The sequence below is a fragment of the Mustela nivalis genome (assembly GCF_964662115.1).
Source record: "Mustela nivalis genome assembly, chromosome: 13".
NCBI classification, from domain to species: Eukaryota; Metazoa; Chordata; class Mammalia; order Carnivora; family Mustelidae; genus Mustela; species Mustela nivalis.
The window spans coordinates 89,740,649-89,759,337 of record NC_139032.1 but is presented as its reverse complement, the minus strand read 5'-3'; the positions used below and the strand labels follow the sequence as shown (position 1 = coordinate 89,759,337).

Here is an 18,689-nt window from a genome sequence, read left to right as displayed (position 1 = left end):
TGAAGTTATTGTGAGGAGTAAATAAAATACACGAAAACTATATTTTCTGGCCCAGAAAAGCACTTAATAAATGCCACTGGTAAGTAAGGTCGTGTTGGTTCCATTTTGAGTAACGGAATTGCTGTGTCCAGGGGTTATTGGGGTGCTTTTGCTGTGGAGGTGCCTGGTAACATAGGGGCAGCACTATTAACACCTCCTTGAGTGAGCTGAAGGGATAAAAATAGGATGTCTGGCTTCATGATCGCTTGAACCGCCACGTCAAAAGGATGTGTATTAGTGAGATGATGCCGGGGATCTACATGGCCCTCATCTGCATCCGCATTTTTTGTCTTGAATGGGAATTACAGGTATGCCAGTCTCATTTGCCAGGGGCCCGAATTTGGGGCGGTTAACTAATACACTGCCTTTGGAGAGGCCTCGACAATTTAAGTGATGCTGTACGTAACAGTATGTAGTGTTTTCATTCTAAAAAAATTTTTTTTATTATTCAAGTAATAGAAGTTTATTGTAGGAAATAGGGAGATAAGGACGTTAAAGGAAAAAACTCCGTAACTGCTGTACTGAGAGGTGACTCTGGTTAACGTTTTGGTGTATATCCTCGTAGAAAGCAAACAAGAGATCAAGTTACACATGCTGTTTTCCAAACAAACAGGATACAGTTAATAAATAGTATTACAGCATAACCATCCGGAACCCTGGCCGTAGAATCAGGGCCTGAGCAAAGCCTGGATCCCTCAGCGATCCTGGGACAAATTGCCTCGTATCTCTGCCTCCGTGTTCTCATCTGAAAATGGGATGATACATTAGCTAATTCTCATAAGTACTTAGCATATTTCCGGGGCTCTAGTGTATTTATTAATATCAGAAGCGTAGTATTTAGACTTTTAGGGCTAGATGGGCTGTAGAGGTCATCTGCCAGAAGCCCCTTGTCTTACAGGTACAGGGACGAACTCACAGGGAGGTAATTTGCTTAGTGTTGCAGAGCCGACTTTTTAGAAGTGCAGGTGCGTCCTTGCTCCTCATGAGGCATTTCTGTTCCCTCCTTTCCCTTATGACATAGGCCGAGGTGGCCTTCTTGTTTCGTGCTTCCATAATCCTTTGTACAGACCTCTTCTGAGTACAAACACAGGTTTGGGTTTCTGGTTTTATACTTTTGTCTCTTCCACTAGCCTGAGTTCCTCAAGGGCTTGACTAGTTTTTCAGCCTTGTATCCTCAGAACCACACTACTTGACAGCTGCTGAGTGGTCAGTTTTTTTAAAAGAATGTGTTGTGGCTGCTGGGACAGAAAAGCTAACAAGCACTGGAATAGCATCCACCTTATGGGAAGGGATAATCCCGTTGTTGTCATTCATCTTACAAGCATTTATTGAGCACTTACTCTGGGCAGAATTGAGCCCATACGAGGGTGCAGTGCCACGCAGGACAGACTTGTCCGTTTCCTTGTAGAGTTTACAGTCTAATGGGGATGACTGACATCACGTAACAAATTACATTTCATGCTTGTAATTGTCCTGAATGCTACAGTGAAGACAAAGGGTGCCTCCTAGGAGAGCCAAGAGTAGGAGTCCTGGCCTGACTCGGTGGAGAGAAGAGGTCAGGAAGGTTCTTCTGAGGACCCAGTAAGCCTAGATCTAGAGGATGAGTTTGAGTTAGCCAGCCAAAGGGTGGGGGGAAGGGTGTTGCAGACATGGGTATGGCAATAGCATGTGCAAAGGCCCTGAGGAAGGAAGACGCATAGGGCTTTCTAGGAACTCAGGAAGACCAGGACGACTGAGGCACAAGACGAGGGCACTGAGATGAGCAGAGGCCAGCTTCTAGAGGGCTTTATAGATCATATTACAGGTTTTTTATTTTAGCCTAAGAGCAGCGGAGAGCCTGTGAGATATTGTGCCTAATTCTGAATACGTGCTTTTAGAAAACAGATGACGTGAGAATAGAAGGTGACTGGGATGAGAAAGGATTGAAAGCATGTGTCCTATTTGGGCTACTAAGTCCGAAGAAGAAACAGGCAGTTAAACGATGTGTGAAGGAATGCAATGCCTCGGACTAGCAGAGAGTTGATCAAGGTGGCAGATCTTGTCCAAGTGTCAGAAACAGCTTCCTAACCCCTAGAATTTGGTGTCTCCGGCGATGGAGAACGGTAAGGGGAGATGTGTAGGCAAGGCCTACCGCAAGGTCACCTGTCGAGGAGTGTATAGTAGGAAGTCCGTGCCTGGTGGGAGTGCTCCAAAGAGTGTGTTGTTCCATCAATCAAGGAATGACAACATGTTTCATTCTGCCTTGTAAATGATTCAGCAGACCTGGAACGTGACTTTATCTCTTTCTTTAATCTGAACACTCATAAACTTGGGACTTTGTAAGATAGATTTGTAAGATGATGGAGTAGGTCAGTACTTCCTTTATTAATAGTAAATACCCAAAAGTGTATTTATTGAATTATTTAGATACAGGAGTTCTGTAGTTGTCAGGAACAAACAAGTGTTGCTGTTGGTGGGTTAGCCTGCAGCTGACAGTCATGGCCAAAGCAAGCTGATACGTAAATGGAATCCATCATTTCAAGCTAAGGGGAAAATAGCATTCCAAGAGAAACCAAAATGCCAGGACAGTAAGTCCTGGCTACTCATGGGATGTTTTTTATTCATGTGGAAATTGGAAGAGAAGGCCAAAGAAAATAAAATGTTTCTTCAAAGAAAATTGGATGTTTCTTCTCCTGGGAGAAGTTTGGACATCGGATATATAACCACATCCATGTTTCAGAAATAAGCAACAGGCAGGAGAATGCCGAGTGTTGTAGCCTGTAATCGGTGATGAGGTGGGGACCTGAAAGGCAAGGAGAGTTGGAAATAATTGTGGTAGAAGTGATGGATGGAGCAGAATTCTCATTTGGAATGGAAACGGCGAGTGGGAATCGTCTCCAAGCCATCTGAGTCCGGGGAGCAGCGTGAGGGGGAGGATGACAGCGATCCAAGCACTCTGGGGTAGAGCAGTAATGAAGGTTCCCGCTTCCTGGGCATGGGCAGGGCTGCAGCATCCCATGTCTAGTCACCAACAGGCTTTGTCGGTGGAGAAAGAGGATGTGCTCCCCCCCCCATTTTTGTGTAGGTGGACATCTAGAGAGAAGGATTGACAGTGCGCACTCTTGACAAGGTGGGCTTCTCCTCCCTTAAAAAGGGACTCGCATTTGTTCACATACAGCCCCACAAAGGGTTCTCCCTGCTTGATCCTTACCCTCATCTTGGTGGGGTTGATGGTGAAGATGGATGGTGAGGTCTAGTGGATGAATGAGCTGAGTGTTTGTGTTTCCGTCTGTTTTATTTTGTTTGTTTTTTTTTCTTTTGGGGGAAAAAAAAAGGCTGAGTCAAAGAATCTGATTGCAGACCCTAAACTGTTGCTTGACATATGGGACATAATGATCTCTGCAGGGAGAGATGCAATTCCGTGGGCAGTCAGGCTTCACTCCGAGGTCTGTCTTCATGGACTAATGCATCTCTTGTTGCTCTTGCCTTTTGGGAACAATGCAGCAAGCAGAGGCCACCAAAAGAAAACACCAAGCATCCGGGGAGGCTCCCCCAGCGAAGCGGAGGAACAAGGCAGCGTTTCTCCTGGCCAAGAAAGCTACTGCTAAAGAAACACAAAGGACTTTTAAGGGGAAGGCACAGAAAACATTTTCTCCAAGGAAATCTTTGGTCGGTGTGAGTGACGGAACCCGAGAACAGAAACTGTGCGTTAGGACTTCGTCGTTATTTAAAAACAACCCTGAAATCCCAGAGCTCCACAGGTATGTGCAGGGGCAGGTGCGCTCAGCAACAGGAGGAGTTCAGTGTTTTCTGCCCTTTTTCTCTGTCAACGGGAACTGATGCCTGGGTTTTGTTCATCGTTTGCAGACCTGTAGTAAAGCAGGTACAAGAAGAGGTGTTCACTTCAGAAGCTTTCCATGAACTGGACCTCCACCCACATTTAGTAAGTGTCTCTTGGTTTTTTCAGTGTGGTTATTCCTTGGGAAGGTCTGTGAAATGACAGTTCTAGGAAGAAAAATCCAAGGCTGGTTACTTTGCTCTAAGTTACCTGGATGAAGTCCGATGGACAAGATGCTCTTCCCGGACGGTCCCGGTGAGCTCAGCTCACTGTCCGCTGCCCTTCCCTCCGTCCCCAGCCCTTTTCTCGAGAGCTAAACACTTTCCTCACCTAATTCAAAGTAGGCCTGGGGCTCTGCTTATTGGACTCTAGGACAAGCTCCTAATTAGCGGGGGGATGGGACATGGAAGCTCATGTGGGTGACAGGGGTCATAATGACTGGGAGGGGGGACTGAGCTGGCATCTTCCTATCAAGGGTAGTCTCTTGTTAACAAAGAATTGAGGGATGATGAGGCTATTTTAACATACATTGTCTACAAACACATGGGTGGGGGTTTTTTGTTTGTTTGTTCAGACTGTGAACTTTCCGCTCTTATTTATGAGTAAGAGAAAAATGCATTAACTTTTAGGGAGTCTGGATTTCCTCTGTTCCTATGGTCACAGTTTACTTACCCCTTTACGGTGGCTCACATAAGGTGTTTTCTTACCTATGGGTTTGAGCGAGGACATCGAGCAGGTTTATGCTGTGGCCATTTGGGGACGGATGACACGCGGGCACTGCCCTGTGCGTGATAGGATGGCCAGCAGCCCTCCGTGCCTACTCACTTGATGCCAGTGGCGTCCCCCGCCCCACTTGGGACAACCAAAATTTCTCCAGACATTTCCGCGTGCGCGTGTGTGTATGTGTGTGTATGGGGGGGTGGGGAGTGGGGGTGGTGGGCAGAGCCACCCCTGGTGACACTCGCTGGTTGGAAGAACACAGGTTGCAGGGAGCACAGCCATTGTCTTTCTCCTGGTACCTTCTTCTTTGCATCCTCATTTGCATTAAATATATTTGTGCCAAAAAGTCAGTAGTTAAAAATATTTTGTGTGTTCTCTTCTAGATTTCCACAATAAATACGGTCTTAAACATGACTAGTATGACCAGGTAAGGGTTCTAGGCCAGCCTTGCTTTTGTTAAGACTTGCATGTATATGACCAGTGAAATCGGAGTTATCTGTGGAGCACTGAGCACATTTGTGTCTTGGTGTTAGAGAACACTGTGGATTGTTGCCCGCGGAGGGCTTGAGACAGCACTCACCCACCCGGTTCTCCCACTTGTTAAATGCAGAGACTGAGTCCCCAACTGCCTCTGTTTGGAGCTCTGATCCGGTCCAGAGGATGTCTGCATGGATCCCGCTGCTGTCCTTGCCACACTGAAAATCACATGTCCACAATAGAGAATTTGTCACGTTATTTTTTAGTAGTAAGAACTAGAGGCAGCCAAAAAGAAAGGAGTAAATATTGTGGTCGGGTGTAATGGGATACGGACACAAATGTTTTCGAATGAAATGTTTTCGAATGTTTAAGAGTGATGATTCTTGGAAAATGGAATAGTGAAAGGTATAGAGAAGAAATGAAATTCCTTTTCGTGAGTGTGTGTGCTTCATAGTTTAATTTTACTTGTCATCACGTTTAAGTCATAGGTACATATTAGTAAGGGTCTTGAATAGAAGGAGGACCCCTCTTACCCATTTTTTTGTTTAATTTTATCGATCAAATTTAAGTGAATTCTGTGCCCTTTTTGTTGTTTGTTTTTAAACACACGTGTGGACACACATCTTTGTGTGATAGTCACACCTCGGTGTTTTGGAAACTGGGAAGCAGCTGCAGGCTGTGTGGTTGGCTCACAAGCTTCCTTGTATCCTTGCTGGGAATCGTCCTGTCACGTCTTACTGGGTCCCAGAGCCTGCCACGGGAGCCGGGGGTCGGGGGACGGGTATGCTCTCATGGGAGCTCGAGCTTGTCATCATGCCTGTGCCATTTTTCTTTTTGATCCGTTTGCTAGAGCGGCCAATCCTGGCTCACCTCAGTATTTTCAGCTGAGTTCCAGAAACTGAACTCTTATCCCTCCATTCATCACAAGTTTTTCTCAGCACCTTCGTTTGAATGTTTAGGTGACTTTTAAAGCAGCAGTTGGCAGACACAGCAAAGAATGGGGGCGGTTGTGGTTTGTGTGTCCTGCGTCTGTGCCTGTGAACAGGGGAGGGTAAAATGTTATAGCTCAGCATGTGTTCTTTCTTTTGGGCTGTCCAAGCGTTCAGAAGCAAAGTATTCCGGCGTTGCTGGAAGGCAGAGATGCTCTGGTGAGATCACAGACGGGCTCAGGTCAGTTGCCACTTAACTTCTGACCCTTTTCCCGGACACCCGGGCCACACTCACATGGTAGGTTCCAAGTGAGGTGTCTGTGGCAGCGGTGGCTTTACTTTGTTGGGGGAAGGAGGGAGGCCATGCCTGCTCTGGAGGAGAGCCCTGAATTTGTTCCCCTAGTGAAAGGAAGGGGAGGTGGGGAGGTTGGTGGTGCTGCGATCAGGAATGATTAGGAGGTGGTCGGCCTCTGTCAGGACTGTGCCCAGTCCCACATCTATGCACCCGAGCTGCCCTCCGCACTCCAGCGGGGATGAGTATTTTCCTCTGATCCCAGAGCACGGTGCCGGTGTGAGCTCACACTATTTGGATGCCAGTTCTGCTCCAACAAAGAACACCGCTTTTGCGTGTTCCAAAATTTTCTGCAGACTTGTTCTTCTGCCCCTCCTGTGCCCAGAATGGCAGGTTGGCTCTTCACCATGCTCCCTGCCCCCAGCTCAGCCACCATTCAGGTGTGTGGAAACCTGAAGCTTTTGCCATTCCTTGGTTTCTCCACGGTCTTCAGAGGCCAGCTCGGGGTTCAGGCTGTCTCCCAAGCACGTCAGCGCCGTGCAGGTCGTTTACGTAACCGTGAAGTTCAGGTGCATGGTTAGGGGCGACCTTAAAGGGGTTTTCTAGCTTTGAGGGGCAGTCCTCAAGTCGAGCCTTTGTGTAACTTGAGACATGTGTCATTGTCTCCCTTTGTTAGCTGGATGAAGGATTTTAGCTGCAGGTGTTTTGGGAAGTCCTGGATTCACAAACAAGATTGGGAATTGCGGCAGATGGGCAGATCCCGTGCTTGCCGCTCCTGGATGTCGGATGTGCACTTATCCGTCTCCGGAGTTCAGTGCTCTCCAAAGGAGCAGAGCCCTTTTTCTTAACTTCCTTTGCTTTTCCTACATCTTTAGGGTCTATGATTTTAATTGCTTTTGTATTTTTTTAAAAGGTAAAACTCTTGCCTACTGCATCCCTGTGGTCCAGACACTTCAAGCAATGAAATCAAAAATACAGGTGAGTATAGTGTTTTTCTGTTACTGCTCATAGTACATAAGCAACATCCAACTGATCCAAAGTAGTGATACTGGGACCAAAAGAATCTGTTTCCATTTAGCAGTGTTTTTTTCTTTTTGACTCGTTTATTACCTGAACACTTTGTGTCTGAGGATTGTGTCCAGAGAAACTAGAAAAACTATACTTGTAGTCATCACAGCAGGTCTAATAGGAAACATTTGTAAAGTACATGCTCCTTGTGTTGGACATTGTTCTGGATTCTTTGTCTATGTTTATCTTCTTGAATCTTAAACCCCACGCCTCGGTCTGGTGAGTTACAGGTATTACTGTTAGCCTGAGTTTACAGAAAGAAGGAGGCTTGGGGAGCAGCGGGGAGTAGTACTTGTCTTTAGGTGGGAAACACAGTTAGTGCCCGGGCCAGAGGGGCCGAAAGTGGGGTCCCTGGGTCCTGTAGGAGGCGCGTTCACTGCCGGGCTCCAGGGGCACAGGCACTCTCTCAAAACCCAGCCCAGAGTCCCACAAATACGTTCTGGTTTTCCTCCGTGGAGAGGATGTGGTGAGATCTGAACTAGGAAGTGAGGTGGGCGCACACGCAGGTGAGAGGAGCTCCTCGGTTACTTTTTCGCCTCTGTTTGGGCAGACAGAATGAGGTGTGTGTCCAGCCCACCTGATACCGAGTGACAGGCAGGCAGTGGTAGCTTTGGATTATAGCCCACAGGTTAAAACTAGCACCCATGAGTACAAACTGATAGATTATTGTAGATAGATAGATTGTATTGTAGATAGATTATATGTAGGTAGATAGTAAAAGTGATAAATTATTGAGGGAACAGATAAATAGGCGGGAAAAGGAGAAGCAGGTCTCACAGTGTCGTAGGAGAGCAGCACCATCGGCCGGTGCCTTAATAACACAGTGTCACACATCATAGATACCAAAATGAGGGGTGAGAGTCTGATGAAAAATGGGGTATTTACCTATCTCCCTATAAACCACCTCTTAACCTCAAAGGGACAAACAGTCACTTCACACTGGGGAGGCCTGGCTGCCACCGCCTTCCCCAGGCAGCCAGCGTGGGCATCCCCAGTGCCGGGACGTGTCAGCCTGCACGTCTCCAGAGAGGTCCCACTTGTGTGGTTTTCCTGCCCCACTCGCGTCTCCTGGATTTAATCACGAACAAATATCAGACAAACACAAATCTAGAGACCTATAAAGCAACAGACCGCTAGTGTTCCAAAGTATTCCGGTCACTAAAAACAGAAATGCTGAAGAACTGCCCTCGGTTAAGAGAGGCGAAGGGGAGGCGTGACAGCTCAGTGCGATGCCTGGTCCTGCTCTGGGTCCTGGTCTGGGGGGAGGACACGGAGAGGTCAGTCAGTGAAGTCGGGATGTGGGCTGTGGATTAAGTCGGTCTCACGTCAGTGCCAAGTCCCTGCTTTTGATCGTTGTACTGGGATTTTGAGACTTGAGAACGGTAGGAGTAAGCTGGAAGAAGGTATAAGAGAGTTCTTTGCCTATTGATATAGTTTTTTTGTAAGCCTTAATTTATTTCAAAATGAGTTTTTAAATTATACTTAAGTTTTATTTAAACAATTTTAAATCAATAAAACGAAATCCTACACAACATCTAAGTGGTGGGACCTTACATAGACATTAAAAGTGGTTTCTCTTTGTGAACTTGACAAGTGTTCTTGCATGTTAAAACGAAAAAGGCAAGGTACAAAACAGTATATACGGGATGATCTGATTTCATAAATAATGCCCTGCGTGTGTGCATAAAAAGACAAGGAAGAAACTATTCATACTGGTTTCCTCTGAGGTGGACAAATGAGGAATTTATTTCCCGCAGATGACTGATTTTTTCCTTCCCATTGGGCACTCTTCAGTGTGATAGCTCAAATAAAGGACTTAGCACGGGACTCGTACCTAGCTAGAGAAGGAGAGAGGCCGAGTGTTGCCATAACGTAGGAAAGTCTCATCCATTTATAAATTCTAGGGGAGTTTCTTACTAACCATGGGTTTTGGGGGGCTTTTTGTTTTGCTTTGTTTTTTGTTTTGTTTTTTATAAGGTTGGAGAGTTGGGGAATCCTTGAGCTGTCGTGGGTTCTGTAGTTCCAGCACAGCTGTCTCATTTCGTAGGTCGGTGACCTGAGGGCAGGAGAGATTGGATTACGTACCTAAGGGCGACCGTTTGGTGGGCAGCTCTGCTCAAGGCCCGGATCTGAGTGTGTCTTTAGGCAAACCATTTCGTCCCTTTGTGTGTCAGTGACTTCACGTGTGGTGCGTGGCTCCAGGGATGCCGTGAGGCTCCTGAGCTAACGCACGTGGAGGGCGGAGAGCCGGCTGGTAGTCAGCTTCTGCAACAGCACTTGCTCATGCGGCTTCCGCCGTCACTCCATGGCACGGCCGTGTGGCTCGTTTGAAAGGCAACAATTTGATTTGCTTAATAGCTAGAAATGTTCACCAGCCTGTCTTCGTTTTTATTCATTCCATATATTTTAGCATCCATAGCAGTTCATTCTATTAAAGATTGAAATATTCTGTAAAAGAGTCCAAATTTAATTCATTTATTTCAAGTAATATTCAGTAGAGACCCTTGGAGTTCATCGTAAAATGATTTGACCTGTGAAAAACCTATCTGGAGGGAGCGGCGAACTCAGGGCACCCAGCAGAGTCGTAAATTACTTCGGTGATGGGATGAGAACGGATTGCTTTCCTGCGTTTTCACTCTTCCCGTTATGTGGGCTCTGATTTTCTTAACAACACATCCATCCTTCTTTATTCACTTCTGCCCTGCGAGGAATTGATTTTCCTTTCTTCTTTTCTGTGTAGTAACACCTTTTGAAATGTCAGAATCTCCTAACGTCACACCGAGGCACGTTGATACTGTTGTACTAACATGTTTACTGTTCCTCGCCTGGGCCCCGCAGACTCGAGTACAGACAGCTCTAGTTCGAATTCCAAATCCTTTTCTCCTTATGGGTAAATGTTGCCTATGCAAAACAGAAAGACCATGCTTGTGATTGGATCGGCTGGAAACCTGCACTTAGCTCCTGTGCTAACATCGTTTTGATTAATTCCTAAGTGTCTGTGAGCACTCTAGAGATGCAAGACACTGCTGAGCTGACCGAGGCCTTCACCGGCTTGCTTTTTGTTTTCTTATTATTATCTTTGTTATTATTTTTTAGATACAATGTACACGTTAAAAAAAAAAGTACCAGACAATACATGCTGGGAAGTAAGTCTCACACTTCCTCTCCCCAGCAGCAGGGCAGCAGCAGGGCACCACCGCTCTTTCGGGAGCGTGGGTCTCCTGCCAGTTGGGTGGTCCTCCCAGGGCTCATCTCGCAGGAGTGAGCCCGCAGATTCCCCTTCCCGCTTTCCTTGGAGCTTTTGTGTGTGTGGTTTGATGCACAAGTGGTGGTGTGCTGTGCATTTTGTACCTTGCTTTGGTTCACTTAGTGTGTTCAGGGATAGTGTCTTAGCAGTGCCCCGCCCATCTGCCTTGCTTTTGTAATGGGCCCCTAGTATCCTGATGCCTGTTGCCTCCACAAGTTACCACACGAGTCGCTTGTTGGTGGAACTTACCTTAGGTCAGTGTTTTGCTACAAACAAGGCTAGTCTGCACACTTCACAGTCTGTAAAATATTTGACATTTTTATGTGTGCTCACAGGAGCATCCTTTAGAGAAATCCCTGGAAGTGGAAGTGGCATGTTTACTTAGTAGATAAACACAGTTGAACTTGAACTGGCGAAGGTACGTGCCCCATAGCAGGGCGCCCAGGAGCTCCTCGCCCACACCCTCGAGACGCTACCTGCTGTGCTGGTTTTCCTGCTCCTGTTTTCTATTTCAGTTGTTGTGGTTTGTTTTTTATTTTTATTTTTTATTTGAATCACAGACCTTTGTCAGCCAAGGAAATTGACCCTTTCTCTTACAAGTGGCATGTTTTCCTCTCATTTTGTCATTTAGTATTTGATTTTGTTTAGGTATTATTTTTCCATTCTGAAGTTAAAAATTTTTATGTAATAGAATTTATTAGTGTTTTGTTTTATAGTTTCTGAGTTTTGCATCATCTGTAAAAAGGCCTACTTAATTCCAACTTGACTTTCCTGACTTTGTTCTTGAAGTCTGAATAATTTGTCTTTCCACCACGGATGCAAGACGCAGCTTCCTTCCTCCCGTTCCGTGTAAACTTGATTCTGTTCTGGACTGTTTGCTGTTGTAATCTCAATTTATATTCCAGTGTCAATTTTTTTTAAATTAGAATGTCTTAAAGTGTTTTAACATCTGATGTTTTTCAGACATATTTTGGTTATTCTTGCACATTTATTTTTCATAGGAAGTTTTTAATCAGCTTGTCTGATTGTATGTATTTTTTACATAAGTTGTGTGCACATGTGCATACGTGTGGCAGCTTTGTTAGGTTTATATCACAGTTGTGGGTTGACTTTGAATTAGCTTATCTTGTAATATGGCGCCTTCTTATCCAGGAATAGGATACATTTTGGATGTATCCATTTATTCAGATTTTATTCCCATTTATTCAGATTTTATGTTCCTCAGAAGTGTTTTAAAATGTGTGTCATGTAGATTTTGTACATTTTTTGTCAAGCTTGTTGCTGCTCTGGTGTGTTTTTTCCCCCCCTTCCACTGTATTTTGTAACTTTTGAGTCAGGCTGTAGATTTGTGTACTATTAATTTTACGTTCAGCGACTCGACTAAGTTGTCTTTTTTATGGTAGATTTTCAGTTGATTCTCCAGGTTTTTGTTTTAGGCTAAAATGTCATCTGCTAACAATGACAGGTGTACCTCCTACTTTCCAAATTTATATGTATTTCTTTCTCTTGTCTGATTGCATGGGCCGGAACGTTTAGAACAAGGTTGCATAATAATAGGATAATAGGGTAGTGGGCGTCGTAGTCTCCTCCTTAATGAGACTACCGCTGACATGTGCAAGGGGCCACCGTCAAGTTCGGTCCACCTGGAGTCCTGTGACCTTCACCCATCCGCTCACGGCATTTCTTTCCTTCTGTATTGATAGCGCAGTGATGGCCCCTATGCCCTGGTACTGGTGCCGACAAGAGAGGTAAGCTGTCTCACCTTCAGGTGGGATCTTAAGCAGGTACTTCCCTTTTGGAAGTAAGATCCTTTTGAATTTAAAGTGGTTTTTTTCCATTTTTTCTCCCTTCTGCATCCTTACCTTTGCCTGGGACCATCCTTTTGATTCCCATCAAGGAGAAAAATTCAAATACTCTTTGAAAATCATAAGCTGAGTATGGAAAAGCATTCCCTTATTGTCTAAAAACTAATGACACTATTAATTTCTGTACTTTTTAAGTGGAATTTAAATAATTACATTTTCTACTTTTTTGGTTTGTTTTATAACTTAATTAAAAATTAGAGCCATAGGCCCTAAAATAGGCTTTCTTTTTTTCTTTTTTTTTAAGAGAAAGAGGCTGCTGTACTAAAGATTTTACTTGTTCTTCAAAGTTTAGCTTCTTAACGTTTTTCTTCTTTCTTGGTGGAAATCTCTCCCATCTGATCTATTTTATTTGCCTAGAGAGGCGAGTTTAGATGAGGGTATTGGTTTTCTCTATCAGATGCTGATTACTTCCTTGCAGAGAACAGATCTTGAAGACAGAGGGTTCTACTTAGCCTGTCCTGCAGCCTGCATGCCCTGTCTTGGCTCAGTCCTATGAAGGAGCAGGCTGAAGCTATTTACATTTTTACAGCAGCAAACTTGCTACTTCCCTAGGATGCACCTTGAATACTAAGCATGTGGCAACTGTATACATACCCTCGGATAAAGGGATTATGTTGAGGCTTCTTGATGGCTGTTAGTGGTTATAACCTAAATTAATTTTCACCTCCTCTAGTTTCCACTGGGATTGTTTGATTTTGTTCCTTTAATAAACTTGGGGAATGACCACCTCTCAGTGCCCTGTTTGGCATATTTGAAGGGTACCTCATACCACCTTTAAAGAAGTATGCCCAGAGGCTGGCCCGTTGAGCACTGTTCCAGGTGATTTCCTCCTGCATGTTCTGTTCTCTCTTCCCGAAGGGAGGCACATTCAGGGTGACGCTGTTCCACTTCTCCATCCATGTGCACCGCAGACTTGTGCTTCTCTGTGTGGCACTCTGGGAATTTGAGCCAGCAGAGGGAGCACAAGACACTAGTTTTGTACATGTCCAAGGAGTGGACGCAATATCTCTGTCCGCAGTCTCCAAACTGACAAGTTCCAGAAGGAATATAACAATAGGATGTTCTGTTCTGAGTAGATGCTGTGTATCCGATTTTGTTTTTCATAAATCTTAACTTAACGTCCGAGTTGGAATCCTCATCACTTTACGTTGTCTAAAGGTTTTTAAAAGTTGGGGGCGAGGGGGTGCGGATGGGAGGAGGAACAACCTCGTTTATTATCTGTAACTTTTCACTCTTTACAGCTGGCTCTGCAAAGCTTTGACACTGTCCAGAAACTGCTTAAGGTGAGGTGAGCCATGAGTTCAGTTTTATCTTTGTTTTCCTTTTTGAGAAAAGAGAAGTCTGCCAGTCTTCTCTTTATATTCAAAAAGCAAGAAATTCTTTCAGGTTTTCTGGATTCCCTGGGCCTCTCTGCTCTGCCCAGGTATAATTGGTAGGATTTTACTTATCTAGACTTTACTAACGGCCGGTTTCTAGCGGAGATGACAAGGGTTTCCTGGCCCTTGCTGCGCCGTAGTTTGCTCCCTGTGGTCCTTGGCAAGCCGCATGCGGAGACTCACAGGGCCAACCACGAAGGGACCGCACGGAAAGCTAAAGGACTTAAGAAAGAAGAGAGAGGGCTTCAGAGCCAAAGCCTGCCAGCCTACCAGACTGATCCAGAATTGAGCTGTCTTTTCTTTGGTCTAGGGTGGAGAATAAGGAAGGTTTGTGCTTGGGTTTTTTTGTACCCAGAAAGGAAGACGAGGCAGTAGACTTAGTGAAATGTGTTTTTAACTCGGACTCCACTGGGAAAGGCAGAGAAGCTACTGGAATCATTTAGAAAGCTCCCATTTCTCTTGCTGTCCTAGAAGCTAGTTATAGAGCCGTAATTTAAGTGAATACTGCTGGCATCTATCCATGGCAGGGACGAGGCCTAGGAATTGTTTCTGCATAGTCGTACCTCCTACAATGAGAAGCCCAGGTCTTCTCTCCCAGCTTCTCTAAGAAAAAAGAATTTGGAATCAGTCTCTGTATCTTCAGTAAAGGGGGCTTTAATGGGGCGCCTGGGTGGCTCAGTGGGTTGTGTGTCTGCCTTCGGCTCAGGTTGTGATCCCAGGGTTTTGGGATGGAGCCGCACCTGAGGTTCCCTTGTCCACAGGGAGCCTGCTTCCTCCTCTCCCTCTACCATTCGCTGCCCCCAACTTTGTGCTTTCTGGCACTCTCTCTCTCTCTATCAAATAAATAAATAAAATCTTTAAGGAGGGCTTTGCAGTGATTTTTGTCTGCTATCTTTCCGTAGCCATTTACCTGGATTGTGCCTGGAGTGTTGATGGGAGGAGAGAGAAGGAAATCAGAAAAGGCCAGGTATGCACGGGGACCCTGTTTGTTACTCATTCCTGTTTGCATCTGTCTGTTCTGCCTTCCTAGTCACTGGGATGTGGTCCTTCTAACCTAGAAGAGAGCTGTATCTCAAGCTGTGCTCCCTCGTCCCCAAGCGCAGGGATCAGTTGAGGCAGCAGGGAGTGGTCACCTCCTGACGGTGTTGTCCTGACAAATACTGATGAACCTACAAGGGTTTTCCTTCTGATGTGGTTGGTAGCAGTGCTCACTGTCCTCTCAAGTTCTGCCACCCCACCGGCACCCCTGAGTCCCCCTTGTTTCGTGTCCACCCCCTTGACGATTCTCTTTTGTCTAATTGGGAGTTTAGGGTCTTGTTTGGCTCCACAAAAACAAGGTCATAAACTTACATAACGCTCTACACTTTGCTTCTTATATCTAAAACACTGGTTCGGACTTCTGTATTGGAAGTGGTATTGAGGGTCAGGAGAAAATGTTGCAACAGGTAAATTCGTCTGTATTCTTTTTGAAGCGTCTTTATCGTATTGTATCTTCGTGCTCGGTAGTAACCCCCAGTCACGTGTGTGCAGTTTGTAATGGAGGAGTAAATACTAAACTTGAAACCTAAGGGTATTGGTTAGGTTTGATTCAGCCATAAATAACAACAAACCAAAAAGCAGTGGCACAAACATGTGGCCGTTTTCTTTTTCTTTCACATTTAAGAAGCCAGCTGTAGCCCATCCCAGGCTGCCATGGTGCTCTGGGATCAGGATCTAAGTCGCTTCTATCTTTTTGTGCTGCTAAGCAAAGATTCCATTTTCAAGGGTACTACATAGTTTTAGGGTTGCTAGAGCTCCAGCCATCACATCTTGTTCCCTGCCAGCAGAAACAAAGATAATCATACTCCAAAGACACTCATTGTCTTTGTCCTTCTGCCCATGCTCGAATGTAGGCACACAACCATATTTAACTTCAAAAGAGGCTGGCAATATACTCAGCTAAAAATTGGAAGCTTTTATTGCAATGGAAATATGGGATAAAGGATGTTTGGGAGTAAGAATTTGATTTATTCTCCCTAGTCTACAGAACAAAGCTGGGCCTTGTCATATGGAGGTTACAAAAAAGATTCAGCAGAAGTAAACATTTTATCCGTCGGATCACATTTGAGTCGGATAACTCATTAGGTCCCTGGCACAGAAACCTTCAAGAATAGGCTTAGATGATCATCGATCTGGACTGTTCTAGAAAGAAAGGATGCACGGATCAGATAAAGGGCATTGATTTATGTAGTACAGATTCCTTTCAAATATAAGGTTTTATGAATTTAATATAATTTTGGATCTTAATAATTACATTCTATACAAGAGAAACTTTGGAGGAAAATGAAAACTCAGCTCTGTCTCTGTATCCATCGTCATCGTGTTTGTCAGGGCTGCGCACTGTGCACGTCGGTGCTGGACGTGAATCTGTCTCCCGTGCCGGTTTGCGGTGTTTTCTGTTGATACAGCTGGCCCCATGTGATTTACTTTCTTTCCCAATACATAATTTTAAACAGACTCCGCAAAGGAATAAATATCCTTATCTCGACTCCTGGGCGGCTGGTGGATCATATCAAATCCACGAAGAATATTCATTTTCGTCGGATACGGTGGCTGATTTTGGATGAAGCAGACAGGTGAGCCTCACCCAGGAGCCTGAAAACTGGGGAAAAGAGCTGCTTCTGCCGGCTCACTGCGGTCTTCCCTTCGCGTGTGGAGTAAAATCCCCTCTTGAAACTGCAGAATCCTGGATTTGGGTTTTGAAAAGGATATCACGGTGATACTCAACGCTGTAAATGCTGAGTGCCAGAAACGACAGAACGTCTTACTATCGGCGACACTCACAGAAGGTGAGTTGAAAAGGAGTGCTCCTTGTTCCTAACCAGGAGGGAGGACATAGATGTAACAGGCGTCATTTGTCCGCAGTGGTTCTCGACGCTGGGGACAGGCTGAGGAGGGAGGTGTCCCTAAGGCACTGCCTTTTCAGACTCCTGTCCTGCCCTCCTCCTCTAGTCTTGTCAGGCCCTCCTGTGCTCCCTGGGCTGGGGGGGGGAGGGCAGGGCCAGAGCCACGTCCGTTAGGAGAGTGCTCCCCGAGCTCTTGGCAGGGCGAAAGGAGAGAACAGGCGGACTCCCATCTGTCCAGAGGTGTCATGAGGGGGTTTTGTGGGTGTTACCAGCCTACCTTCCTCTTAAAGAGCACTGACCCTTAAACAGAGACTTCAAGTTCATTTCTGTCTTTCCATCTGCATGAGATGGACAGCTCGAGCTCTTCTTCATAGATGGGCACTGGGGCTTGGCAGAGTTACCCTCTCAAAACAACCCAGCCTGTGTGCTCTCAGGGCTGGTTCACTTGTTTTACTGGCCCTATGACAGTGTGTACATACCGGTTCTCAAAATGTCTCCTAAGTCACGTTAATTTTGAGAGATAATCCATGATTCTGTGCTCAGAAGTTTGGGGAATGCCACGCGTTTCCTCATGCTCTTAGATATTCCTCGTGTGGGGGCACCTGGGTGACTCCGTTGTTAGGCCTCTGCCTTCAGCTTGGGTCATGATCCCAGGGTCCTGGGACCGAGCCCCTCATCGGGCTCCCTGTTCAGCAGGAAGCCTGCATCTCCCTCTCCCGCTCCCCCTGCTTGTGATCCCTCTCTTTCTGTCTCTCTCTCTGTCAAATAAATAAAATATTTAAAAAAAAAAGAAAGAAAGAAAAGGAAGTTCTCTGGTGTGTGTCAGTACAATAAAGTTTCTGAGAATGCCTGTAAACCTATAAAACCCGTGACAGAAACCTGTGACACCCTTTTATCAGTAGATAGAACCATAGAACCCTTTAAAGGGGCTGGGGGGCGGGGAGAGAGCGCTATTAGTGACCCTTTCAGAGGTCCTGCCCAGGTCAGAGCTGAGAAACGCTGGTGTGGAACCGTTGGGCCTCCCCCACCAGGTCGAGCACAGGGCAGGCCTCTGCGTCCCTGGTGTTCCCATAGGGAGCCTCTTCATCAGCCTGAACGTGTGGTGTGGGGGGTTGTATGTACGAGATTAGTCTCACAGTGTGTTCCTGTCACCGGTTTTGCCTCTCACTTTTGCTCCAAGGTGTGACCCGGCTAGCTGATATCAGCTTGCTCAATCCGGTCAGGATTTCTGTCCTGGATGAACCCCGTGGCCGGTCTGAGCCACAGGGCGGAGCAGTTCCGGGGGCCTCCGTTCTCCCAGCTGGCAGCGAGCCGGACAGCTTTGCGATTCCGGAAAGTCTCCATCAGCATGTGGCCCTGGTTCCCAGCAAACTGAGGCTCGTCTCCCTGGCAGCCTTCATCCTGCAGAAGTGCAAGGTGGGCCCGCACCCGAGGCCCGCACCCGAGGCCCAGCTCAGTCAAGGGAAGAAGGTCCCGTCTTCCCGTGTCAGGTCTTGATGGCAGCAAACAGAGGGACCCTCACGGACACACACGCATGAGAGTTTTCCAGCTCACCCGTGTTTGCTGATGCAGACCTTACCAGTCAGCAGTTCCGGGGTTGTGGTAAAGAACCAGAGGTCAGGGCCAGCTGCCACGCTCGACACGAAATCTGCCCGAATCCTCTTCCGGGCCGGAGAACAGGAGCATCTCAGGCAGCAGAAACATGCTGAATGTGGGCAGACAGAGTTTTGTGCTCGTGGTTTTGGAAGAGTGCCAGTATTTCTGTGTTTATGAGATCTTGTGCCACCCTTGCCTGGTTGTGGCAGAGTAGCGGGTGCAGGGGCTGGAGGGTGAGGCCTCCCGACTGCTGCCCGCGCGGCGAGCCCTGGGTGGTCGCAGAGAGCCCCCAGCGTGTCTGTCTCAGATTCGGGAAAGCCGGTCGCAGTTTCAGCTCTGCTGGCTTCCTCTCATCTCCGCTCCGTAGCATGGTATATC

The 18,689-nt window shown here is 46.3% G+C and overlaps 1 protein-coding gene across 3 annotated transcripts in view; it reads left to right on the top strand.

Annotated features, from left to right (window-relative positions):
* The window catches only part of DDX31 (DEAD-box helicase 31), a 71,571-nt gene that overhangs the window by 2,922 nt on the left and 49,960 nt on the right, over positions 1–18,689 (top strand). For all 3 annotated transcript variants that reach the window (XM_082696099.1, XM_082696100.1, XM_082696098.1), the window contains exons 2-12: positions 3,523–3,779; positions 3,886–3,961; positions 4,960–5,003; positions 6,153–6,223; positions 7,188–7,252; positions 12,293–12,337; positions 13,696–13,737; positions 14,733–14,797; positions 16,326–16,445; positions 16,552–16,658; positions 17,896–18,131. In XM_082696099.1, coding sequence (XP_082552225.1) covers positions 3,523–3,779; positions 3,886–3,961; positions 4,960–5,003; positions 6,153–6,223; positions 7,188–7,252; positions 12,293–12,337; positions 13,696–13,737; positions 14,733–14,797; positions 16,326–16,445; positions 16,552–16,658; positions 17,896–18,131 — 1,128 coding nt within the window. The remainder of the gene's footprint in view (positions 1–3,522; positions 3,780–3,885; positions 3,962–4,959; positions 5,004–6,152; positions 6,224–7,187; positions 7,253–12,292; positions 12,338–13,695; positions 13,738–14,732; positions 14,798–16,325; positions 16,446–16,551; positions 16,659–17,895; positions 18,132–18,689) is intronic.